Below are 26,817 nucleotides of genomic sequence, written 5' to 3'. Positions count from 1 at the left end.
ATCCTAACTAGGTCTCTAGGCCCTGTCCACACATCTGTAAAGTCCTTTACATAGCTTCTCTTTGGAAGGCCCATATGTGGGTGTGTTTCCTGCCAGGACCCTGACTGACACACCCCCATACACTATACGTCATACTCCTCCACCTTCAATGAGATGCAGCCCTCGTTGAGGCGATTCTCAATGGATAATCAAGACGTATTCTCATAGGATCCTCTCAGCCTTCAAATAAAACTCCACAACACTTGATATTATCATTCAATTTTTTTATATATGAAAAGTTCAGTTTTCCAACATTTATTCCATTGAAGGAGTGCACAGCATTTTCATGAACTATCTCAGGGCTACATCAGTACAAAACAGTTTAAATTAGTAAAAATAAAGCAGTTTCAAAAGGCAAATTACTGATTACTTCAGGGTGGACGCCACCACCACTTGGGAACAGAGGACATAAGGCAGCAAGGTTGTTGGTTACTGCATAACATGGGGGCAGGTAACAGTGTCCTTGTTTTTCTACAGAGAGAGAGGCCCATGGGCTTTAGGGCACCTCCCTCTCCAGGACACAAATGAGCAGAAATATGTTACCTTGTGTATGCTCATCTGTTGAGATGATACTTCCTATCTTGGTCACGTACTCTGGAGCATGGATTAGCCACAAGCCCTATACAAATCTATCTGATCAAAAGATTCAGGGAGGATAGAGCAATGGGAATAAGAAAGGGTGAAGCAGATAATCTTATGTGGCAAACATAGAATCAAATTCTCATAGTCCAAGATGCCTCTTGTTTGGTCCACTGATTTTCTTCTGAACTTCCAAGTCACCCAGCCAATTGGAAGACCACAACAGGTAGAGCATGATTAACTATCAAAGCACACATGTGCAAGTAGGTGTGTGTGCGTGTGTGTGTGTGTGTGTGTGTGTGTAGCAGGAAAGTGGAAGCTGGGCATTACCAGAGGCTGTACGGGCCACTGACAAAAGGGCCCCATCCTGGGGCTTTTGGGGAAATACTGCTGGGACAGGCCGTTTGTCTTTTCTGCTCATCTGGAAAACACTTTTAAAACACCAGCAAGTTAAAAAAAATTTTTTTAATGCTCTTTATGTAGACCTCCTGGACGCTTTTTCTTCTGTTCCCTCCAAAATGGTTATGACTTCTGTATGACACCATTTTCCTTTAATAACAAAACTACACAGAAGGCTCACAAAACAATGGTTGACAGTGCAGCCTCTTCAATATTCTACACAGCCCCTGCTAAGGCACCTGACACTGATTTTCATATCACTGGCATTTGGCCTAAAATTCTCACCATGTGTATCGACCCATCCCTGACATATGCCCCACATACTATGTGACCATCTACTACTTGTGGACGATTCACCTTCTGAGAGACCCGCGGGCCTTTGCTTCACTTTCAGCCATGACCGGGGGCTTGGTATCACGCAGGTGGCCCAAGGCAGGTTTAGAGTTCATCATGTTTAGCCTCCTGGTCTTTGAGTTTGAATTCCTCTGCTGTGACCTTCCCATTTCCATTCCGGTCCTGGTTGGTGAACATATTCTTCACAATCATCTCAGCATCAAAACCAGGAGCGAGTTTCCCTTTGCCAGATGCCACCTGGGCATGAATGTATTCTGAGAACTGGAAAGAGAGGGGACAGGACAGACCATGAGATACAGCAGCCAAGCCAGGGTCTGAACAGAGTGTCCCGAGGGCAATGGGGCTGGAATTTGAGTCTAAGCTTGCAAAACAGACACAATTTTGTGAGCTATGCAACCTGCCTGGTGTTTCTCCCTCCAGATGCAGGTGTATAACCGTAATGACTAATGACTCCAGAAGTTCCTAGGCTCCACGCAGCAGTGACCGGAGCTATCCCTTCTCCCTAAATCAACACTTAGCTCTCCACCACAGGCTGATGCCCTAACCATCTTTGCCTCTGAGAACACTGCTGCCTCCCTCCCTCCCTCCCTTCTTTCCTTCATACAATGAAAACATAACCTTGCCCTTGTAATTCTAGCATATATCCTAGTGGGAAAGACACACAATTAGAAAAGAACATAAAAAATTAAGTAAGTCACATATTAAGTTCAAAAGTGCAATGCTCCAGAAAACAAAGGAGTAGAGTCAAGTAAGGAGGATCAAGAGTACAGGTCGGGGAGTGGGTTGAGGTCTCAATCCAGTGGTCAGAGTAAAACCCTAATGAAAAAGGGAGACCCGTGCAAAGGCTTGAAGGAAGGGAGGGAATGAGCCAAACAGTTATCCAGGGAAGTGTCTTCTGGGTGGAGGGACAGCTGGTGCAAAGGCCCAGCGTGTGCAATGCCTGGTAGAGAGGAGCAGCTGAAGAGGAAGTTACAGCGAGCAGGTCGTGGAGAACCTTCTTGGGGTCTTTGCAGGCCACTGTAAGGACTCTGGAAACAGAGGGGCTTCTGCAGGGTTCTGAGACAAAGCAAGCCATAATCCAATTGAAGTTTCAGAAGAATCACTCCGGCTGCCGTGAGGGGCAAGGCTGAAAAGCACAAAGACCTTCGTAGAGGTCCAAGCAAGACCAAGCAGACAGTGGCCCAAGATGCTACCAACTGGAGGTGGTGAGACGTAGATAAATTTTCAGGATAGAGCTAGGATGATTTCCTGGTGGGTTTACTATAGCCTATGTGAGAAAGACAGGAGTCAAAGATTACTGAGTGCTCTCACCTGGCAACTGGAAGGACGGAGTTGCCATCAGAGGAGATGAGGAAGGCTTTGGGTGAGGCAAGTTCAGGAGAGGGAGGTAGCAACAGCATTCAAAAAATGAAGATGTCAGGTGGGCAATTAGATGTCTGAGTAGGAGGTAGAGAGAGAAGACCAGACCAGAGCTACAAGTTTGGAAGTCATGGCATGCGGATGACAAAGCCACTGGACTGGTTGAGATCACCAAGGGAGTGACATGAGATGGAGGAGAGAACAAGCTCAGAACTCAGGCTGGGGACACTCCAACATGAAGAGAGGGAGAAGATTCCTGAGAAGGAGCCACTAGTGAGGTAGAAGGAACACCAAGAAAGTGTGGTCTGGAAGCGAGGGAAGAAGGTGTCCTGCAAAGCAGTCAGCTGTGTCCAAGAGTGAGGACAGTGAGCAGTGACCACTGGCGGCAGCCACATAAAAGGCACTAGTCACCTTAGCAAGACCAGGCTCAGTGACACAGAAGGACAAATGTCTGACAGGAGTGGATTTAAAAGTTTTGACATTTTCGCTGTAAAGGGAGCAAAGAAACAAAGTAAATGAGAAGATGCACCAAGAAAAGGGAAAATAATAGCATGTTTTTATGCTAATGTGAGCAATCCAGTAGCCAGGGAAATGTGGCTGATGTAAGAGAGAAAGGGGAGAAGGCTGGAGCCGTGTCCTTGAATAAGCAGATGTGGAACAGGCAGATACTGGAACTGAGGAGGGTGTGACAGGACAGCCGACTCTTGTCCAGCTCCATGAAGGGGTGTCCACTACAGAAGAATCCACCCAGGACCTAGATGATCAAGATGGAGATATGTACCATGGCTCAAATCACTAGGTAGCTCTGTGACCTCGGGAAAATCATTTATCTCATCTGCATACAGCTGCTGCTTCTGAAAAACGGGGATGATGATTACATGGCTGCCACAAGGGCCAAGCAAGAGAATGTATATGAAAAACATTCAACATAATGCAGGCATACAGTGAGCACCCAGGAACTGAGAACCAAATCTAGATCTGTCAGCCCTGGGATCAAGCCCTGTACCTCTCAGGGCCTCAGTTTCTCCAGAGAGGAACTGTGAGCTTCAATTTAGAGAGTGTGTACAAAAGTGCGTCCTCCTCACTCTGAGAAGGCTTCACATCTGGAATGGATCCCCTGCCCCAATAAGGCTCCCCCCAGCTCATTTAGTCCCACTCTCTTTTGAAGGTCGGTTACCTCTTCGAGGAGGACTTCTCCATCACCATCCTTGTCGATTTCTTCGAACAGGTTGGGTGACACCTCGCCATTCCATATGAACATGTACCCCTCAGGCAGACCCGCCACGAGCTCCAGCAGCTCAATGTCAAACACCAAGACGGCACTGCCGGGCACTTCTCCATCTGCCTCACCAATAAGGGAGGAAATAGGGTTAGCACCACCAGGCAGCAGGCATGCCCATCTCAACCTCCCTCCCCCACCCAAGGTTCCAGCTGCCTCACAGATGGCAAGCATTTCCTGCTCAACACCAGGGGCACCTGAGTGGCTCAGTCAGTTAAGCATCCAACTCTTGATTTCAGCTCAGGTCATGATTTCAGAGTAGTAGGATCGAGCTGCTTGGGATTCTCTGTCTCCTTCTCTCTCTGCCCCTCCCCTGCTAGTGCTCTAAATAAATAAATTAACAAACAAACAAACTAAAAAAAACCAAAAAATTCAAATAAACCAGTGAAGAAATGGGCAAAAGACATGAATAGACACTCTCCAAAGAAGACATCCTGATGGCTAACAGACTATAATATAAACAAATGTTCAACATCATTTATCATCAGGGAAATACAAATTAAATCACAATGAAATACCACCTCACACCTGTCGGAATGGCTAACATGAACAACTCAGGCAACAACAGGTGTTGGCAAGGATGCAGAGAAAGAGGATCTCTTTTGCATTGTTAGTGGGAATGCAAGCTGGTGCGGCCACTCTGGAAAACAGTATGGATGTTCCTCAAAAAACTAAAAATAGAACTACCCCACGACCCAGCAATTGCACTACTAGGTATTTATCCAAGGGATACAGGTGTGCCGTTTCGAAGGGGCACATGCAACCCCATGTTTATAGCAGCACTATTGACAATGGCCAAAGTATGGAAAGAGCCCAAGTGTCCATCGATGGATGAATGGATAAAGAAGATGTGGTATATATATGCAATGGAGTATTACTCGACAATCAAAAAGAATGAAATCTTGCCATTTGCAACTACGTTGATGGAACTAGAGGGTATTCTGGTAAGTGAAATTAGAGAAAGACGAGTATCGTATGACTTCACTCATATGAGGAACTTAAGATACAAAACAAATGAACATAAGGGAAGGGAAGCAAAAATAATATAAGAACAGGGCGAGGGACAAAACATAAGAGACTCTTAAATATAGAGAACAAACAGAGGGTTGGTGGAGGGTTTGTGGGGGGGGATGGGCTAAATGGGTAAGTGGCATTAAAGAAGACACTTGTTGAGATGAGCACTGGGTGTTATACATAGAGGACGAATCACTGGAATCTACTCCTGAAATCATTACTGCACTACGTGCTAACTAACTTAGATGTAAATTAAAAAATAAATTAAAAACAAAAAAGTTCAAAACCAGCAAGTGGTTTTTTCCAAACTGTAGGTACTTACCATTAGTAAGTCATGAAATCTATTTACAGCATGGTGACCACCAATTTTTTAAATTCAGGAATAAAATAGATCAGGGTACACTGTCCATAGAAAGGATAGGTATGGTTTCATAAAACTTGAGTTTAAATTTTATATATAGAACTAATTGTGTATGAGTATATGTATAAATTGCATGTTTATGTGTAACACAGATGGGGAGATAAAAAGTATTTCTTAACTGTATGTCTCAGTGAAAAAAGTTTGAAAAGCACTAGAAGAGACCACAATGGTAGAATTTTTGAATAAATCCTACAGCAGAACCTTAAGAATAAAACAGTATGCCTTAAAATCCTGACCTAAGATATGACTGTAAACACAAATTTGAGAACAGTATATATAGTATGGGCTCAAGTGTTAAGTATGCAAATATATATATGCATGTATATATAATATCTTTTTTAAATTATTATGTTATAATTATTTATAATATATATCACAAGGTCTTATAGGGTACCCATTTTTTGAAGTGTTTCTTCTTGGACTGGAGGAAGTAGCAGGCACTTTATTGTTTTTTTGTTTCTTTTTTAGTAAGTTCTACGCCCAACATGGGGCCTGAACTCATGACCCCAAGATCTAGAGTTGCATGCTCCACCAACTGAGCCAGCCAGGTGCCAGATTTTTTTTTTTAATGTTTATTTACTTTTGAGACAGAGAGAGAGCCTGCACAACCAGAGGAGGGGCCGAAAGAGGGGACAGAGGATCTGAAGTGGGTTCTGCTGATAGCAGTGAGCCCAATCCAGGGTTTGAACTGACAAACCGTGAGGTCACAACCTGAGCCAAAGTCGGACACTCAACCAACTAAGCCACCCAGGCGCCCCTGATTCTTTAGGTTTTAAATGGAAGAAGCATATTGGGGCTCTAAATATGGTACCCCAAAAGCACAACACTCAGATTGTGAACGTGCCCCAAAACGCTTTAATGCTGGTGCTTACTCACCCACGCCAGCCTCCCCATAGCCCAGGTGGGGTGGGATGATCACTGTCCGTTTCTCTCCAACACACATCTCTCGGAGACCCATATCCATTCCCAACACAACTTGTCCAGATCCCAAAACAATATTATACGTTTTGCCTAAATTCCACCTGAAAATGAAACAGAAGAGTCCCTCGTTAGGTCATCAACCCATTGATATTTGAAAGCGTTTCCATGAAAAGGGCCATCTCTTCTGCCACAGACACAGAACCCCTATCTAATCAGGAAGAAACATCAGACAAGAGCAAACTGAGAACGATTCTGCAAAAAACGAACCTGTGATCTTCAAAAGTGTCAAGATGAAAATCAAGGAAAGGCTGAGGAACCAGTCCAGAGTATTGGAGAATATGGAGTGGGATCATTTTGCTATAAAAGACCTTCTGGAAACAAGTGGCAAAACTTAGGTGGGGTCTGGGGATTAAAACGTGATAACGTATCAGTGTTAACTTTCTGTTTATAAAGTATGCGTTGAATTATGTAGGAGAATGTCGACGTTTGTAGGAAATGGGTGATGGGACATCATGGTGGCAACCTATCCCCAGTGATTTGGGGAAAAAAGAAGTCCTTCCTTCGTACTGCTCTTACAACTTTTCTCTATATTTTAATAAATACCCTAGTAAGGAGTTTTCATGAGAATTTGAAAAATACATAACCCTGTGTTTTGGATTTATGTGTTTTGGATTTACCAAGACCTGACTCTGAATCTTGCTTCTGCCACTTGATTGGATGCTGAAAAATAAAACCTCTCCATTTCCTCATCTATAAACTGGTGGTAATAACAGCTATCTCGCAGGGATATTCTCAACAGTAAATAACTCATGATGCTGGCACGGAGGAGAACAAGTATAAAGAGCTCAAAAAACGGATGGCCTTGAGTATGCGAAGGGCTTGTGTCTGCAATAGTTTTTGACTCTAAAAAAATGACCGAAAGTTTAACTTGAGCCACAGTTAAAGCATCCTTGATGTCCACGGTCCCTGAGACATCCACGTACAAGAGAGTTGCCTCTATCACCTCACTCACTACCGAAAATAAATCTAGTTCCAGAAAGTATGGCACTACCGCTTTCTTCTTCAATGTCAAGGAAGAAAAATCTCCCCAGTATCTTAGGGCTCCCTTGATGCCCATTTCCGGATGGTGACAACATGGAGGGGGCAGTCCCCTCGGGTCACATCCCCTTCTCAGGCTTCCCAGCTTCCCCTGGGTGCAGGGCTACTTTCTCTTCTCAAGCTGGTTCCCAGGGCCAGGCTGGCTCTCTGGCACTGACAAACCAAAACAGGGTTTGCCTTTGTCCTACCTGGGACGAAACCAAAACAAAGCCAGCTCTGGCACCAGATGCCTTGGCCCAAGGCCTGTGGGAGGGAGCAGGACATCCTCTGTCCTGCCCCACACACAATTCCTCCTTTGTCAGCAGCACAGAGGCACCTTCACCCTGCCTTTCTCTGGGGACCACTGGGACCTCCCATGGGAATACTCTGTTTCAAAGTCTTCCCGAATATTCAAAAACCTCATTTAGCTATCAAATAACAAATGTTTATTCTTCCTCTCTGAGGCCAGTTTAAACACACATGAAGAAAATCCTCCAAGCAAACATTTTGCTTTCACGTGTCATCTCTGAAAGCCCCACTAATTGTTTTTCCTCAGATCAACCGCTTGTGTAGTTATTTGTTTGTTTCCTGCCAGTTTTCCTCTGACATTCTTCTCATTCTCTCTGTGCATTCCTGGCTTCCCATCCACTGCAAGCTTCCTGCTTCCCACTTGTAGGCTGCCCTCTCTGGCTCTCCGCCCACGTTTCCCTCCATCCTCTCCACAGCCAGTTTCTCTCCGTGCTGATGAAAAAGCGCCCGCAGCAGCACCTGCCTCCTTGTTTACAACGCCCGTGGAAGGCTCGGGGTGGGACCAGGTCTTCCCTTCCTCTCCCACACACATCCCACCCTACATCCCATTTTCCCATTACTCTGAAGCTTACGCCCAGAACAGACCATCGGGAATGCCGGATGTTGCTCTTCATTGTAGATTTACACGTACCACAAACGACTCTCATGGTATAGAATGGAGTCTGATAAAAGGAAGGAGCCTCACATGGCTACCGGATGCTCTGTAGGAATGTTGTGAATCCACCAAACACACTAGAAGGCAGGAAGGCTGATTCTCCCCACCCTACATGAGAAGCATATCCTGAACCTACTGAGAAGGAATTCCTTTGTTCGTTTTCCACCCCCACTTCCCCTTCCCACCTACCCCCACCCAGCAGTCAGAGCACCAGACAAGAATATGAACATTAGCAAGACAATACCAGCAAGCCATTGACCTTCTAGACTACTCTAACCTTGTGGGCCATTTTCACGTGCATAAGCGTGCATAAACATGCATAAGCGCGGGCTTAATCCCCCCAAACAACAAGGCATGCTTCTTTCTCACTGCCCTCCAAAGTCTTTTCATATTAATGCAATGAGGTTTGTTGTAAAGCAGGTCCGCGTAAATCTGCTCTCTGGAAGCTAGTATACACTTCACTGATTCTATAATGCACACATTTTCACATTTTAACATCTCTGTAATTGGGATACACTTCATAATTAACAGCATGTTAGTTTGGGGGCATTTTTACTTTCTTAGAGATACATAACATGATGCTTCTAACAACCAATATGTTTTAGATTGCATGAAATATACGAAGTGCATTAGTATACGGGATCTCATAGCACCCAGAGAGAATGCTCTGAAGAGCACGTGTCCCTAGGGCTCTGTCTCCATGCCTGGCTCGCTCTCTCCAGCCACACACAATGTTGCCTGAAGCTAGAAGGCAGAGGGGCAGGTGCGAGGCAGAGAAGGCCTTCCTCACGCAGCATAAATGCAGCAACCCATACTTATTTATGAAGCCCTTCTTTCTCCCCAAGCCCCAACTCAGGAGTCTAAGTCAGACTCGGTACAAAAATGGATAGATTTCTATGGAGATATAAAGAAAGGCTGAAAATGTTTCTTTCCCAGAGAATATTTTATTAACTTACAGCTATACCTAAAGATTCAGAAACATAAGAAGCAAAGCTCCTTTTACCAAAATTGGCAATGATATTAGATTATACTGTTGATTCCTATTAATAAAATTTCAGATTCATCTCAATCAGTTAACATTTATAAAATGCTCCCTTCGTGTTAAGACTCTGGGCTAGGTGTAAAGAATAAAAATGTGAATAAACATGCTGGGCGTCTCTAAGGTATTCAGACCAGCAGCAGAGACAGAAACTAAAATAAATAATGAAAAATAAATAATTTTTGCTAATAAAAATAGTATCTTAAAACATTATGAGACACAGAAGTGCGAGCAGTTGATTCTTCCTAGGAATTAAGGAAAGATTTTGTGAAAAGGGAGGACATTTTTGCCAGGGCAGAAGTTGGTCAGAAGGAAGGGTTTAAGCAGTACACATCTTGCACCACTGCACATGGCAGCCCTAGAGGCAAAAGATGGGCCCTAACACAAGATAAGACCATTTAAGCAGAACAGAGCTGACAAATAGAGGCTGATGTGCCAGACCGAGGAGTTGGTAATGTAGCTGCGGGTTAATTTTTAAAGAAAGCAGTTATAAGATGATACCCGTTTTTCAGAAAGACAATTTCACAGGAGCAAGGTGAGACCATTCATAGGGAACTTTTAGAATAATGCACCTGAGCAGTGATGTAGGCTAGCTCTCTGCAGTGGGGAAGCATGGAGAGAAAATCTGTCAACCAGTATCTGATGAAAGGAAAGGAGACTCATGGGAACCTATGGCTGTTATCCTCCAAGCTCCCTCCTCTACTGTCCCCAGTGGTCCTTACGTGGAATCCAGCAGAGTCCCATCCAGAAGGGAGGCATTGTAGTGATACTTGAGGTAATCCCCCTTCTTACTCAGCACTGAGCAGTCGGGGGGCTTGTAGTGGGAGGTGATGCTGATGGAGTCTGAAGGGTTGTGGAAGTCAATCACATGGATGTCAAACACCAGCACAGCCGAGCCAGGGATATTCCCTAAAGGACAGACAGAGGAAATTAACGAGCAAGTCCTCCAAGTGGCAGCACATGTGCCTCCCAGTGTCACCAGGCACGTCCTCACAGACCCCCAGTGAGAAACACAGGGACCTAAATATGAAAATCTAGGGAATACTGGGAGAATGAATTGGAAAGGCGGTCAGAAGTAACCTAACCCTCATTCTATACATGGGGAAACTGAGGCAAAGATATGCCCAGGGTCATGCAACCAGTTAAGAACACAGTTTGGAGGGGCGCCTGGGTGGCTCAGTCGGTTAAGCGTCCAACTCTTGATTTCAGCTCAGGACATGATCTCACGGTTCCTGGGATGGAGCCCTGTGTCAGGCTCTGTGCTGACAGCTTGGAGCCTGCTTGGGATTTCTCTCTAAATAAATAAATAAATAAACTTTAAGAACACAGTTTGGACTATAATTCAAGATGATGAGCTACTGCCCCATGGAATCACTAAGCCTGAAAGATGAATGGCTAAGTTCATCACAAATGAGGAAACTAAGGCTTGCCTGGCCCCTACCAGAAGTAAGAGGTGAAGTGACAACACCAGCTGTAGAGTGAAAAATCACTCCAGTCCTCTATCACTGTGCAGGAGGAACTAAACTAACAGAAACTTCAGAGGGAAAAAAACACCCAGCCAAATTTGGCCCATACACACCCCTTGTGATAGGGCCTAACAGTTCACAAAGTACTTTTACAACACATCCTATCTGTTCTACACAAAATTATTAGTAAACTTTTCTTTTCCATTATCTCCACTTTTGAAAACATTACCTCACATTTGAATAATGTTTTACAGTCTACAATGTATTCTTCACATACACTATCTCATTAAATCCCTGCAACCACTTTGTGGGGTATTACTATAAACCCAGCATTAGCAGATGCTCCATGAATTTAATGGCAGCTTCTCAGGAGGCTCGAGGGGGCCAGAGGGACACCTTAAACATATGCTTGTGGTTAAACACACCCCCAGATCATTTCAGAGAAGTTTATTTATTTATTTATTTATTTATTTATTTATTTATTTAAATGATGTGACTGTCTTATTTTTTTTTTTTTGAACGTTTTTATTTATTTTTGGGACAGAGAGAGACAGAGCATGAACGGGGGAGGGGCAGAGAGAGAGGGAGACACAGAATCGGAAACAGGCTCCAGGCTCTGAGCCATCAGCCCAGAGCCCGACGCGGGACTCGAACTCACGGACCGCGAGATCGTGACCTGGCTGAAGTCGGACGCTCAACCGACTGCGCCACCCAGGCGCCCCTATTTATTTATATTTTTGAGAGAGAGAGAGAGAAAGAAAGGAGGGGGAGATGGAGGGAAGAGAGAGAATTTTAAGCTCAGCTCGGAGCCTGAAGCAGGGCTTGATCCCATGACGCTGGGATGGGATCGTGACCTGAGCCAAAATCAAGAGTCCACTGCTCAACCAACTGAGCCACCCAGGCACCCCTCATTTCAAAGAAGATTAAATGTAAAACTTTTGTAAACAGTATTACTTAGAATCAAGGATGTATAATGCTTTCATTAGCGTTTTACAGATAAGAAAACCAACTCACATAGAACTTCTTGAAGAAAATAACCCAGCTATAGAAAGAATTCAAACAGAGATATGTGAACACCAATAGCCCCTCCCCCCATCCCTGCAATGGACTTTTCTGTGTCCATTTTTGGTTGCTCTCTGTAACACACACACAGACGCACACACACACACAGACACACATGATGCTTATTAAGTACCAAGCACTCTTCTAAGTGCTTTATATGTAATTATTTAATTCTCATTATAATCCTATATTCCCAATCTAAGAGTACTTGGAAAGTAACTTGAAAGTTGGGGAACAGAAAATGAGGAAGTGATGGGGTGCCTGGGTGGCTCAGTCGGTTGAGAGTCCGACATCCACTCAGGCCATGATCTCGCGGTTTGTGAGTTTGAGCCCTGCGTCGGGCTCTGTGCTGACAGCTCAGAGCCTGGAGCCTGCTTCAGATTCTGTGTCTCCCTCTTTCTCTGCTCCTCCCCTGCTTGTGTTCTGTGTCTCTCAAAAATAAACATGAGAGAGAGAGAGAGAGAGAGAGAGAGAGAGAGAGAGAAAGAAAGAAAGAAAGAAAGAAAGAAAGAAAGAAAGAAAGAAAGAAAGAAAGAAAGAAAGAAAAAATCAGGAAGTGATGCTTCCACAAGCCCTCAGGCAGAATGCATTCTCCCCTCCAGGGCTGCAAACATAGTCTAGCATCAAAAGTTCAGGGCTGACCCTGTGGAACAGAGCAGATAAGCAGAGAGGACCAGAGCCTTTCCAGAAGGCCTACTCCCTCCCCTCCACCAATCCTGCAGGGCAAAATGGCCTCCACAAAATGAAATGCCAAGAATGGAGCTGGAGAACCCCACAGAGGGCCCAGTATTTCATTCCTTCCACAAATATTTATTGAATGTTTACTATGTGCTTGGCCCCATGGTATGTGATGAGGAAACCCCAAATTTCCTCTATGTCCTGACATCTTTCTTGGGTCAGTCCCTGAGGAATTAGCATTAGGCCCTATGCAAACATCACCAAGAGGCCAGGGAGATGCTATTCAAAAGAAGACAGAGGTGCTGCCCCCCTACCCCCTGCCCTTCTCCCCTGCCCCCTGCAAGAGCATCTAGACAGTACATATCTGAGTGCCCCTGCCCCACAGCAACATAGGATTTGGAATGAAGCAGCCTCATAACCACAGAATTTATGAGCCTTCCGATGATTCCCAGAGCCTTATATAATTCTTTGCAGAGCTCTGTCTCATACTTGATAGAAAGCCAAAAGGAAAAAAATAATTTAAGCAAATGTTTTCCATCAATATATTATTTTTAGAGAAACGAAGGATTAATCCTGAGGGCATAACAAAACATGAACACTCGGAAAGTATTTGTCTATTTCTGTATGTATCTGAACAGAATTTTACATGATACAAAACAACAGAGCATCAAGACACTTGACAAACAGGACATGAAGCAAGATCTGTTGAACGTGTCTTAAGCTGTGATCTGGTATGACTTTATAAATCAGAAATTTAGGGGCACCTGGATGGCTCAGTCAGTTAAGTGTCCGACTCTTGATTTTGGTTCAGGTCATGATCTCACGGTTGGTGGGATCGAGTCCTACACTGGCCTCCATGCTGACACCCCGGAGCCCGGAGCCTGGTTTGGTCCTGGGTCTCTTTTTCTCTCTGCTCCTCCTCCACTCATGCTCTCTCGCTCTCTCTCTCTCTCTCCAAAATAAATAAACGTTAAAAAAAATAAAAAATAAAATAAACTTAAAAAAAGAAGAAAAGAAATGTAATGGGTGCCTGGATGGCTCAGTCGGTAGAGCATGTGACTTTTGATCTTGGGGTGGTGAGTCTGAGCCCCACATTGGGGGTAGAGTTTACTTTGAAAACAGGAACTTAAGTCCGGGAGAAAAAAAAAGAAAGTTTCTCCATGGTACACTCTAGCTTCCAGCCAACCTGATACTTCATAGATCCTCTGAATAAACCCTACTAAGAAAATTCTGAAGATACATATTATCAGTAGTGGTTGGAAGAACAAAATTAATGTATACAGCCAGCCAAACCAGGCAGAATCCCACCAGCAAAAATAATCCAAAAGCAAAATTAATACTGCATCCACTAGTCCTAAGCAGGTTAGCAAACAATGATACAGGCATACCTCTAAGACGCTGTGGGTCTGGTTCCAGACCACAGCAATAAAGCAAATACCGCAATAACACGAGTCAAATGAATGTTTTCGTTTCCCAGTGTGTATAAAAGCTTTGTCTGCACTATACTGCAGCCTATCAAGTGTGCAATTGCATTATGTCTATAAAAAACAATGTGCATATCTTAATTAAAAGTATTTTATTGCTAAAAAATGTAAGCCATCATCTGAGCTTTCAGAGTCGTAATCACCGATCACAGATCACCATGACAAATATAGTAACAATTGAAAAGTTTGAAATATTGCCAGGAATTACCAAAATGCGACACAGAGACGTGAAGTGAACAAATGGTGCCGGGAATATGGCACTGATAGACTTGCTGATGCAGGGTCACCACAAACTTCAATTTGTTAAAAAAAAAAAAAAAACATAATACTATCTGTGGAATTCTATAAAGCAAAGAGAAATAAAATGAAGTATGCCTATATATATATATATATATATATATATATATATGAGAAAAAACTTAAGAAGGAAAATACGGCTTGAAATACCATACAATCATAAAAAATACCTGTTGGCATAGATAGTTGTTTACAACAAATTAGGTGAAGAAGAGAAATTACAAATATGTATAGATAATCCTTTTTAAAAAAATTTTTTTAACGTTTATTTTTGAGACAGAGCATGAGTGGGGGAGGGGCAAAGAGAGAGGGAGACAGAATCTGAAGCAGGCTCCAGGCTCCGACTTGTCAGCACAGAGTCAGAGACAGGGCTTGAACTCTCAAACCATGAGATCATGAACTGAGTCGAAGTCAGACGCTTAACTGACTGAGAAAGCCACCCTAAACCCCCCAGGCACTCTGATAATCCCATTTTTTAAGTTAATTTATTTTTTTTATTAATCTCTACACCCAACGTGGGGCTTGAACTCATAACATGGAGATTAAGAGTTGCACACCCCTCCGACAGAGCCAGCCAGGTGCCCCTAGGTAATCCCATTTTTGTTAGTATTTATTAGTTAGGTGGATATATGTTTTCACTTCATGGTTGTTTCCTATTAGTTTCATTTGTTTCCTATTGTTACTATAACAAATTTCCACAAATTTGGTGGCTTAAAGCAATGTAGGTTTATTCTTATAACTCTGGAGGGTCAAAGGTCTAAATTCGAGGTATTGGCAGGGACTCATTCCTTTTGGAGGCTTTGGGGAAGAATCTGTTTCCTCGCCTTTTCCAGCTTTCTGTGGCTGCCCTTATTCCTTGACCTGTGACCCCTTCATCCAACTTCTAAGTCTGCAGCTGAGTATTTTCCCCTCTCTCTGACCTCCTGCTTCCCTCTTACAAAGGCTCTTTTAAGTACATCAAGGCCACCTGTATGATCCAGGATAACCTCCCCATCTCAAGATCTTAATCACATCCCCATCTTAATCACATCCGCAAAATCCCTTTTATCATGAAAGGTAACATATTCACAGGTTCTGGGGATAGCACAGGGACATCTTTGGGGCTGCTGTTCTGCCTACCACATTACAGTGTTTATTCCTGCATGGTGAGATTGTGGGAGATTTTTGTTTTCTTTTTTTATCTGTATTTTCTTTTTTCTAAACTCAACATGTATCATTTGTATAATGTTCGAAAGGGGGTTTGCTATTAGAGTGACAAAAACGTTCTAAAATTAGATTAGATGGATGATGGTTACACAACTCACTACATTTACTAAAAGTCACTGAATTGTACACTTAAAATGGGTAAATTTTGGGGGCATCTGGGTGGCTCAGTTGGTTAAGGGTCCAACTTCGGCTCAGGTCATGATCTTGCGGTCTGTGGGTTCCAGCCCTCCATCAGGCTCTATGCTGACAGCTCAGAGCCTGGAGCCTGCTTCGGTTTCTGTGTCTCCCTCTCTCTCTAACCTTCCCCTGCTCATGCTCTCTCTCTCAAAAATAAATAAACATTAAAAAAAATTTTTAATTAAAAAATGGGTAAATTTTAAGGCATATAAATTATACATCAATAAAATCGTTAAAAACCAAAAATCGATAAGGGGAGGTTTGCAATATATTTTCAAATGGCTCAACAACAACAACAACAACAACAAACAAACAAATGTAAAGAGAGAGAGAAAATAAACATAGCACGATGTTGGGGTACCTGGTGTTTCAATCGGTTAAGTGCCCAACTCTTGATTTCGGCTTAGGTCAGGATCTCAGGATTATGAGATCAAGCCCCAAGTTGTGCTCCATGCAGAGCACGGAGCCTGCTTGGAATTCTCCTTCCTCTCTCTCTCTCTCTGTCCCTCCTCCCCATCATGCACACTCTCACCCTCTCTCTCTTTCTCTCTCTAAAAATAAATAAATACACTTAAAAAAAAAACATAGCAAGATGTTAACAATTGATGAATCTAAGAGTTCATGGCAAAGTTCTTCCAACTTTGGCATAACTAAGAATTTTCAGAGGGAAACTGGTAGTGGGGACAAGAGGAAAGAATAGAGCATGTCTAGAAACCAAAGCTATTTGGACATTTAAGTCTTTTTTTAAGTTTATTTGGTTTGAGAGAGAGAGAGAATGCAAGTGGGGTAGAGGCAGAGAGAGAAACGGAGAGAGAGGGAATCCAAAGCAGGCTCTGCACTAACACTGCGGAGCCTAATGCAAGGCTCGAACTCATGAACTGTGAGATCGTGACCTGAGCCAGAGTCGGAGGCTTAACTGACTGAGCCACCCAGGCGCCCCGACATTTAAGTCTTAAATGGGACTTCAGCTTCCATATTCTGGCTCTCAAGAAGCTCTGGTTACTTGAAACCAGCCTAGAAGCAGCCAGCACTCACCTCTTCCTTCCTCTCCATAGCCGAGGTGAGGGGGAACCACAATCCTCCGCTTCTCTCCGATGCAAACACCAAGTAAACCTTCATCCATGCCAGCAATCACGTAGCCCTGCCCAATGTATGTGTCAAAAGTGCGGTTCCATGAGTAGCTGGAAAAGATGGAAGGGAAGAAAGAGGTTCCTCACGAGCGATACCACAGCAGCTGTGTGCATTAGTCAGTACCATGAGGCATCAGGAATGCAGAGGCCTCCAGACCCTGGAAAAGACCAAACCTTAGAATGTGAGGACACAGCCTGGAAACATGCTCCCCCGAGAACCCACACACAGCGTGGGAGCAGCCACGTACAGACACACTCCCAGAAACAAACCCTCCAGCCCTCTGGGTTGGCCAGATTATGGATAAGATGCAAACACACAGCAATGCAGCTAACATAAGTTGGACTGTGCTTGGTAACCATGTGAAGTTAATGAAGAAAGCATCTTATTAGAAGCTAAGAATGTGTCACAAGGACAATGTCTCCAGTTTCTAAAGGAGAGAATATCTGTATATGTCAGACCTTAATACTTGGATTGCCTGAAAAGTAACATATAGAGAGTAATTTAACTCTGCAGTGTCTACCAGAGCCTGGATGAACCCTTCCTCCTGTAATTTCTGCTCACCAAGCTACCTTCTGATGAGTGCTTGGGTTTCCCAAGTGTCACTGGCAGGAGGCCCAAGCATTCTGCTCAGTGGAGAGATCCAGCCTTTGTATAAACTGCCAGTTGAAGCCGATTACTGTGAGTTTGGTGAGGACAGGAATCAAGTCCTCACAGCCTCACAGTTTCTAGGATAAAATAATAAAACTTCATCTGCCACGTCTACTACCAAAGTCTGAACCACGGTAATCTGCACTCATTACTCACCCCCACCCAGTGCAGATGTGGCAAAAAGTCTGTCCTGAAAGAGCCAGTCAGTTCCACCATTACCTCAAACATGATGACTACCTCAGGATAGATGGCCAGCCGAATGGTGCCAGGGGATGAAAAGACCCTCTGTCAGGGGCTCTCCCTTCTCAATACCCCCAGAGACCAACCACAAAGTCAAGGGACACGAAAAAGGATAACAGACGATTCTCCTCACTCAGGAAGCAGATTATCTACATAACATCTCAGAAGAGGCTATGGAGAAATACCCTTTTCCCCCCACACTGAGGAACTCCAGACTGCAGCCACTCACATGAGCCAGGAGGGCCAGGATGGGAACACAGCCATCAAGGAAGCCAGGCTTGGCTCCCTAGCATCCTCTAGCCATGAGCCAACCTCTCACCTTCCCCAGGTTACTACTCCCTGGCCAGTACTTGAGAGGTCATCAGCAGAGAACAGCCACCACCAGGGATTCAGGGAAGAGGAGGACAACTGCCAGACAGGGTCCCTTATAAAGGGACACTAAGCAGTGGGAGAGATGGCAGGTGCTTCAGAGCAGGAAGAGCCACTGGGTGGAACAGTCAGCAAAGGTTCCAGGGGGGGTGGGGGAGACAGTGGACACTGAGGAGGCGGGATCTGCCCAGGGGAAAGGACTGGGGAAACAAAGAGGCCAAGGATGAGAGGCAGAAAAGAGCCTCAGAAGAAGAGAATGGATGAGCAGGGTGGCCATGACATGTAGAGAAATTCGAATATCTTTAAAAGAAGACTTAAATAAAAGCAGGGGGCGGGGGAGGGGCGCCTGGGTGGCTCAGTCAGGTAAGCATCCGACTTCGGCTCAGGTCATGATCTGACTCAGGTCATGATCTCGCAGTGCGTGAGTTCGAGCCCGTGTTGGGTTCTGTGCTGACAGCTCAGAGCCTGAAGCCTGCTTCGGATTCTGTGTCTTCCTTTCTCTCTGCCCTTCCCCTGCTCACACTCTGTCTGTCTGTCTGCCTGTCTGTCTGTCTGTCTCTCTCTCTCTCAAGAATAAATAAACATTTAAAAAATTTTTGTTTTAAAAAAGGGAAAGTACCATGTTTCCCCAATGGGAAAGTTGAGGACTAGAAAGTTGTCAATGCTCCCCCAAACTAATTTATGAATTTTGAAATGATTTCAACCAAAATCTGAGTGGTGTGGGGAGAGGGGAAGAGAGACTCCAAAATTCATTTGTAAAAAGAAACTATTTAAAATGTTCTGAAGGTACAGGATATAGCAAGTTCTCATTCCTGTAAAAAAATAAAATGGGAGAATGTGTATAAGTATTTCACCGTGTACATGTGGAGACCTATGAAGCTAAAAACACCGGCTCCTGTGGAGAGGGGACCTGGGTGATTGAGGGACAGGATAGGAGGGAAATTTTTCATTGTACACCCTTTTGTACTTTTACGATTTCGACCCACGTCAATGTATCACTTAATTTTAAAAACCTGATAATTAAAAAGGAAAGAAGAGGGGCACTTAGGTGGCTCATTCGGTGGAGTGTCTGACTCTTGATTTCACCTCAGGTCATGATCCCAGGGCTGTGGGATTGATCCCCACATCAGGCTCAGCACTGAGTGTGGAGCCCGCTTAAGATTCTCTCTCTCCCTCTGCCCCTCTCCCCTGCCTGTGCTCTCTCTCTCTCAAATAAAATAATAAAAATAAATATAAAAAGGAAAAAAGAATACTCTCTACCATACAAACTAACAAGCAACTATAGTTAAAAGTGTGGTATTGGCCTATACACAGCTAGGTCAATAAAAAAGGGTATAAATTTTAGACAAAGACCCAAAAGTATGTGTAAGAATTTAGTACATAATCAGGGTGCCTGGGTGGCTCAGTCGGTTGAGCATCTAACTCTTGATTTTGACTCAGGTCGTGATTCCAGGGTTGTGGGATTGAGCCCCACATTGGGCTCTGGGTGGAGCCTACTTAGGATTCTCTCTCCCCTCCCTCAGTCCCTCTCCCCTGCTTGTCCTCTCTCACTCTCTCTAAAAATAAAAAGAAAGAAGCTCTACATCCAACATGGGGCTTGAACTCATGACCCCAAGATCAAGAGTCACATACTCTACCAACTGAGCCAGCCAGATGCCCCAATAAGGAATACTTTAAAGGGTAAAACCTTAAAACCATTAAAAAGGCTTAAGGAAAATATAGACAAATGTTTATGTACTCCAGGGGAGGGGACAGATTTTTATTTTTACCAAGCCCCCAAAGACAGAATATATAAGAATTTATGTGAGAGTAAAGGAAACCATAAAGAAGTTAAATGTATTTAACAACATAAAAAGTTTATATTTAAATAGGTCCAAAATCACAATAACAAAAATTAAAATGCAAAAAAATAAGGAATATTCCTTCAACAATATACAACCATAAAAGGGTTACTATCTTTAATGTATAGAGGTCTTCATATATTCAAACTGATAAGGAAAGGACAAATACCAGTATCTTTAACATAAAAACAGACAAAAGACACAAACAGGTAAATCATAAAAGAAGGTATCCAAATGGTCTAGTAATAAACATTTAAAACAATTTCAACCTCAGTAGCAATGAAGAAAGACAGATGAAATCTATAAGGTTCCATTTTTTTTCCTATAAATTCGCAAAGATTATTTAAAAATGATTCTCAATGTCACTGAGTTTGAGGGAATGGGGCATTTTTAGATAGTGATGGTGAGTAAAGGCTTGGTGAGGAAAACTTGGTTGTGTATACAAAAAACTATAAAAATACCTTTGATCCAGGGGTGCCTGGGTGGCTCAGTCGGTTAAGGGTCCAACTTCAGCTTAGGTCATGATCTCACCGTTCATGAGATCAAGCCCCACACTGGGCTCTGCCCTAACAGCAGGAAGCCTGCTTGAGATCCTCTCCCTGTCCCTTCCCACATCTCTCTCTCAAAATAAATAAACTTAAAAAAATTCTTGAAAAAAAAACCCAAATACCTTTGTTCCAGAGATTCTTCTAGAAATGTATCCCAAGGAAACAATCTTACACATTAAGATTTAGCTGCAAAAATAATTACTGCAGCCCTACATAGAATGTCAAAAGGTGGGCACCTGGGTGGCTCAATCTGTTAAGCATCCAACCTGATTTTGGCTCAGGTCATGATCTCATGGTTCATGAGTTCGAGCCCCATGGCTCTGGGCTGACAGTGTGGAGCTTGCTTGGGATTCTCTCTCTCACTCTCTCTCTCAAAATAAATAAGCCTTAAATTTAAAAAGAATATCAAAAGGTACAAAGCAACAGATGGGACTATGATTATCGTGATGAGCACTGAGTAATATATAGAATTGTTGAATCATTATGTTGCACACCTGAAACTACACTGTACATTAATTATACTTCAGTAAAAGGTAGAAAACAATTGGGATTGATTACCTAAATTAAGGCAAATCCATATAAAGAATATTATGTAGCTATTAGGACAGACTAGATCCCAATGCACTGAAATGGAAAGCTTTTTTTTTTTTTTTATGTTTCTTTATCTATTTTGAGAGAGAAAGAGATAAAGCATGAGCAGGGGAGGGGCAGAGAGAGAGGGAGACAGAAAATGCCAAGCAGACTCCTTATTCACAAAACGCGAGACAATGACCTGAGCCAAAATCAAGAGCGAGATGCTTAAGTAATTGAGCCACCCAGTCACTCCAATGGAAAGCTTTTTTTAAATCTAATAAAATTATAGTTCTAATATGGAAAGAAATATCGTGTACAATAGAAAAAACGGTCTTAATTAGAAATATAATTCCAGAGGGGCGCCTGGGTGGCTCAGTTGGTTAAGTGTCTGACTCTTGATCTCAGCTCAGGTCTTGAGCCCCAGGGTTATGAATTCAAGCCCCATGTTGGGCTCCACACTGGGTGTGAAGCCTACTTAGAAAAAAATGTGTGTGTGTGTGTGTGTGTGTGTGTGTGTGTGTGTGTGTGTAGGACAGAACCAAGCTCATATAACAATAATACATACACACTGAATGTTTTCTGTAACAGAAAAAGACTGAAGACAACTCAAATGTTCATCAATAGGGGAATGTAACGTTAAGTAAGTTTGGAATATTCACTCAATGAAACCTAGGCAGACATAAAAAATAAATAATTTCTCTCTATGTATTAAATATGGAAAAAAACCAAGGTGAAAAAAAAAAAAGCAAGAGACAGAGTAGTTGTATTTCTTTATATTTGCATTAGGAAAAAATCCACACACTGGAAGAATCAAATAGAAACTCATTAATAAAAGTGGGTGTCTTAGCCAGTTGAGCCTCCGACTCTTGATTTCAGCTCAGGTTGTGATCTCACAGTTTGTGGGATCAAACCCCATGTTGGGCTCCACCCTGTCAGCGAAGAGCCTCCTTGGGATTCTCCCTCTCTCTCTCTCTTTCTCTCTCTCTCACTCTGAAAGTAAATAAATAAACTTAAAAAAAAAGTGGTTAATTCTAGGGGTGGCTGGCTGGCTCAGTCAGTAGAGTGGTAGAGTGTGCAACTCTTGATCTCAGGGTCATGAGTTCAAGCCCCACATAGGGCATAGAGCTTACTTTAAAAAAAATAAATAAGTAAAAGTAGTTAATTCTAAGTGGCTGGAGGGGGGAGGGATATGTGAGGTAGGCAGGAGTAGGTAATAGGATATACCTTAATACATACTTTGTTTTAATTTTGAACCATGTGGCTATTACTTTTTCCAAAGAAATCAAATGAAAATTGTAAAAGAGACCCTAAGAATAGGAAAGATAAATTATTCAAACAAAATAATACCATATAAGGAATACCATATAAAAATTCTTCTGTACTGTTTTTGGATGACTCAAGAAATTAGAAGCTTATTACCTCAGAGAGACAGGTAGATTGCTGTCACTACCTGTTTGCTCTACAGGAAGCTAGAGAGGTGGTTTCCAGAGAGCACATACCTACCACTTGAAAGAGCAAGACACAGCAACTGCCTGCTCCAGCCACTGGCACAACTGCAAGCTAAGCCCAATAAACAAAACAGGACTCTGAATAACAACAGAGGCATGGTAATTAGCCTCTGAAGCAACCAGAAGGAAGCTGAATGCACCCAGCTGGCCTCCTGCACCCAACTCCTTTGAAGTTCACAGCACACTCACATCCCTTATCTCTTTAACCATCTCTGAGAAAGGTGCTAATAACAGGGAAAAAAAACTGAAGTTCAGGGAAGCCAGACCATACACTGGGGCTAGAACCCAGATCTCCTGGCACCAAGTCTGTTCTCTCCTCCTCCTACCACCCAGACCTCAGTTCTGGCCACTTCCCATCCTGGATCCCATAGCTGGGTTCATACTGGATAGTCAAGGACACTATAGGGGGATGGTGGGAGTGTAAGCTGAGCCTCTCCTGTTTTTCTGTAGACTTCTATGCCCCAGGCCCCAAGAAGGAGACTGTTCCAACAGCCTCTGAAGGAATTCAGTGTCAGAAAACAGAAGTCTATACTGGAGATGAAAATACTAACTACAAATCAGCACTGACAGAGTATTCAGATCATGGTCCAGCCAGAGGTAGACTGTATTTAATAAGTCATTCTGATGAGTAAAGGCTCCAGTTATTTCCTTACCTGGAATCAAAGAAGGTGCCATCCAGAAGCGTGCCATTGTAATGATACCTGAGAAAGTCCCCACTTTGACTTCGCCGCTCACAGTTTTCAGGCACTACCTTGTTTTCAATGGAAATGCCATCCTTGGGGTTATGGAGGTCCAACAACGCAACGTCAAACACCAGAGATGCCTGTCCAGGAATGTCTTTCCCTAGAGGGGAATGGAGGAAGCTGATGAAATCAGGACACAAGATTTAGAAAGTATTTTTATTTTATTTTATTAAAAAAACATTTTTTTAATGTTTATTTATTCTTGAGAGAGAGACAGACAGAGACAGAGTGTGAGTGGGGAAGGGTCAGAGAAAGAGGGAGAAATAGAATCTGAAGCAGCTCCAGGCTCTGAGCTGTCAGCACAGAGCCTGACACAGGGCTCGAACTCACAAACTGTGAGTTCATAACCTGAGCCGAAGTCGGACGCCTAACCAACTGAGCCACCCAGGCGCCCCTAGAAACTACTTTTAACTACAACTCAATTCCCACTGTGTTGGTGTTACTCATTCCTTAAAGTTTTCAAGCCAAAGGAATAAATGTTCTTCTGCATGTTGGGTGGTCCTCCTGGTGTCCAACTATGTTCTGTCACCATTGTGTCCATGGTGCCCAACCATGGGCTGGCGGGTATATTTGAAGCCTGACTTCTTCAGGAAAAGGAGCAAACCAATATTAATGACATGCGAGACTACTACAACCATATTTTCTATGCTTGTGCTGACAAATCAAGGTGCTATGTGGGTGGTTATGCACCCACATGCAAGCCCAAATGCTTCTGTGGGTCTCTGTTTGCATACAAATACAAATCACAGACATTTAAAGGTATAAATTCCAAACCCTGGACCTGGTTCTGCAGAATATGACACAGACTTGTTCTTTGGAACCAACAGCCAATTTTTTGAAGAGGCAACATGCACAATTCAATGTATTAACTACATCTAAAACAAGATATAAATAAAACTAAAGCTAGCTAAGAGGGAAAAAAATGGCACCCACATTGCAAAATACAAATCCTCAAATCGCTTCCACCTCACTTCTGGATCATACTGCTTCTTTTGGATGTTCCCAGCAGTGGGGACTTACTGAGTATCTGCAAAATGATAATCTACACGAAGAGATTATTGGGCACTAACTCTTCCTGCAAAGATCAACATCAAGCAATAAATAACTCAATCCAGTACTTTGAGATAAAGGAAGTTAACTGACAAAAACCACCTACCTCCACACTCTTACTTGCCATTTGTTATACCTTGCAAAGGAGTAGGCCTGGGCAAGTGAGTAAGACAGTACACTAAGCCTGAGCTCCTTCAATGGCTCTGGCAGAGCCCACCCCTATTCCTTCCCCTCAGGGAAATCATGAAATCTTCTGAAAGCAGCTGCTGAGTCAGACTCTGGAATGCAAGGTGTGGTCAATACCTGAAGTGTGTGTATGGGTGTGACAGAATATTAATCTTTTGTACTTTCCTGTATTTTTTAATTTAGTAGAAAAAAGAAAGCCTTAAATGTAACTCCAGAGTTTAAATGTTTCTAGCATTATCATGTACTAATTGCACCTATGTTTTTTTTTAACAACTTTATCAAGATCTAATTTCCATACCATAGAATTCACCTATTTAAAGTCATACCCAGGTAGTTGAGCACAGTATTAAAATACTAAATAATAACTATTTCAATTTTTTTAAATGTTTTCCTTATTTTTGAGAGAGAGTGAGAGAGAGAGCGCGCGTGAGTAGAGAGGGGCAGAGAGAGGGGGAGACACAGAATCCAAAGCAGGGGAGACACAGAATCCAAAGCAGGCTCCAGGCTCCGAGCTGTCAGCACAGAGGCCAATGCAGGACTCGAACTCATGAACTGTGAGATCATTCATGACCAGAGGTGAAGTCAGACGCTTAACTGACTGAACCACACAGGTACCCCTTCAGTATTTATTTAAAATAAATAAATAATACTCCTCAAATTAGGCCAGGCATCTAGTTTTACTATGTATGACATATGCACTTGGATGACGTCAAAAGGATTTGAGAGCCCTGGGAAATAAACTCCCCCTGGCTAAGGATGAGACCATTTGAGTAATAAGAGTAACAACATGTCTTGGAGACTGGAGAATTTGTATTTACAGATTACAGATGTACAGATTACAATTATAGTTGTTTTCAAATTTTATTTTTCTTTTTTTTTTTTAAATTTTTTTTTTCAACGTTTATTTATTTTTGGGACAGAGAGAGACAGAACATGAACGGGGGAGGGGCAGAGAGAGAGGGAGACACAGAATCGGAAACAGACTCCAGGCTCTGAGCCATCAGCCCAGAGCCTGACGCGGGGCTCGAACTCCCGGACAGCGAGATCGTGACCTGGCTGAAGTCGGACACTTAACCGACTGCGCCACCCAGGCGCCCCTCAAATTTTATTTTTCTTTTAGCATGGAATCCCTACCCCTGCTTTTTGAAGAGACTGTCTGCAGATCCCCAGCAATAAAAGTAGAAGTGGACAGGAGAGAAGGCTGAGCCCCATTTCCTTCTCTCTCCTCCTGCTCTGTAGATATACAGAGCCAGGAAACATAGCTTAGAAAACATTATTTTAGGGTTATTATAAGTCAGGTACCACAGTCAGTAAACTCTTAGATGTATCATTTTATCATTGCAATTCTTCGCTACGTATATCTACTTGATTAAAGAGAAGTTTTAATGTTCATTATTTTTTTGAGAGAGAGAGAGAGAGAGTACACAAGTAGAAGAATAGGCAGAGAGAGAGGGAAACAGAGAAGTAGGCTCCTTGCTGTCAGCACAGAGCCTGATGCAGGGCCCAATCTCACAAACCGTGAGATCATGACCTGAGCCAATTCAGGAGTTGGACACTTAATGGACTGAGCCACCCAGGTGCCCCTATATCTACTTGTTTAAATGCCGGGAGGTTGTCTTTGTTGTGTTAGCCTGCCAGACTGATTAAATATGCCTGAAATTAAAATATGAGTAACTGTGAAATTCCATTTGCCAAACAATAGTCTGTTTTCTCTCTACAAAAAGGACACTAATTCAAATTAATGTTTTTTTTCTAACATGCTTTGCATCTGTCCACCTGGAACTAATGTCACAGGTAAAGCCTACTGTGAAGGAACAAATCAGGGGGGAAAACGGCAATTCTGGCATCATATACTAAATTTATACCTTGATATCTACAGTCTTTAGACTTTCTAGTTCATTTGTCATTTCACAGATGGGAAAATGTAGGCTGGAGAGGTTGGTGCCGAAGGTTACAGTTTATGGGGCAGTGGCAGATGCTTACTTATGAAAAGCCAATGACCATGAATAAGTGGAAGATGCTACAATTCAGTGATGAGACACTAGATGATTTAGACTAGCACTGCCCAATGGAACATTCCACAGTGATGGAAATGCTCTGTACCTGCACTGTCTAGGACAGTAGCCCTCAGCAACATGCAGCTCTTAAGTACATGAAATGTGGCA

General features: G+C 43.1%; 1 protein-coding gene across 1 annotated transcript in view; it reads right to left on the bottom strand.

Moving 5' to 3' along the window:
• Positions 1–248: 248 nt before the first annotated feature.
• FKBP9 (FKBP prolyl isomerase 9) overlaps positions 249–26,817 on the bottom strand; it is a 42,780-nt gene continuing 16,211 nt past the window's right edge. Inside the window, exons 5-10 of the mRNA XM_043589219.1 lie at positions 23,327–23,516; positions 16,851–16,996; positions 10,168–10,354; positions 6,321–6,466; positions 3,908–4,071; positions 249–1,632 (exon numbers count right to left, since the gene is read on the bottom strand). Of these exons, the coding sequence (XP_043445154.1) occupies positions 1,456–1,632; positions 3,908–4,071; positions 6,321–6,466; positions 10,168–10,354; positions 16,851–16,996; positions 23,327–23,516 (1,010 nt within the window). The 3' untranslated portion in view covers positions 249–1,455. The remainder of the gene's footprint in view (positions 1,633–3,907; positions 4,072–6,320; positions 6,467–10,167; positions 10,355–16,850; positions 16,997–23,326; positions 23,517–26,817) is intronic.

Source organism: Prionailurus bengalensis, chromosome A2 (genome assembly GCF_016509475.1).
Source record: "Prionailurus bengalensis isolate Pbe53 chromosome A2, Fcat_Pben_1.1_paternal_pri, whole genome shotgun sequence".
Lineage (NCBI taxonomy): Eukaryota > Metazoa > Chordata > Mammalia > Carnivora > Felidae > Prionailurus > Prionailurus bengalensis.
This window is presented reverse-complemented; position numbering and strand designations above follow the sequence as displayed.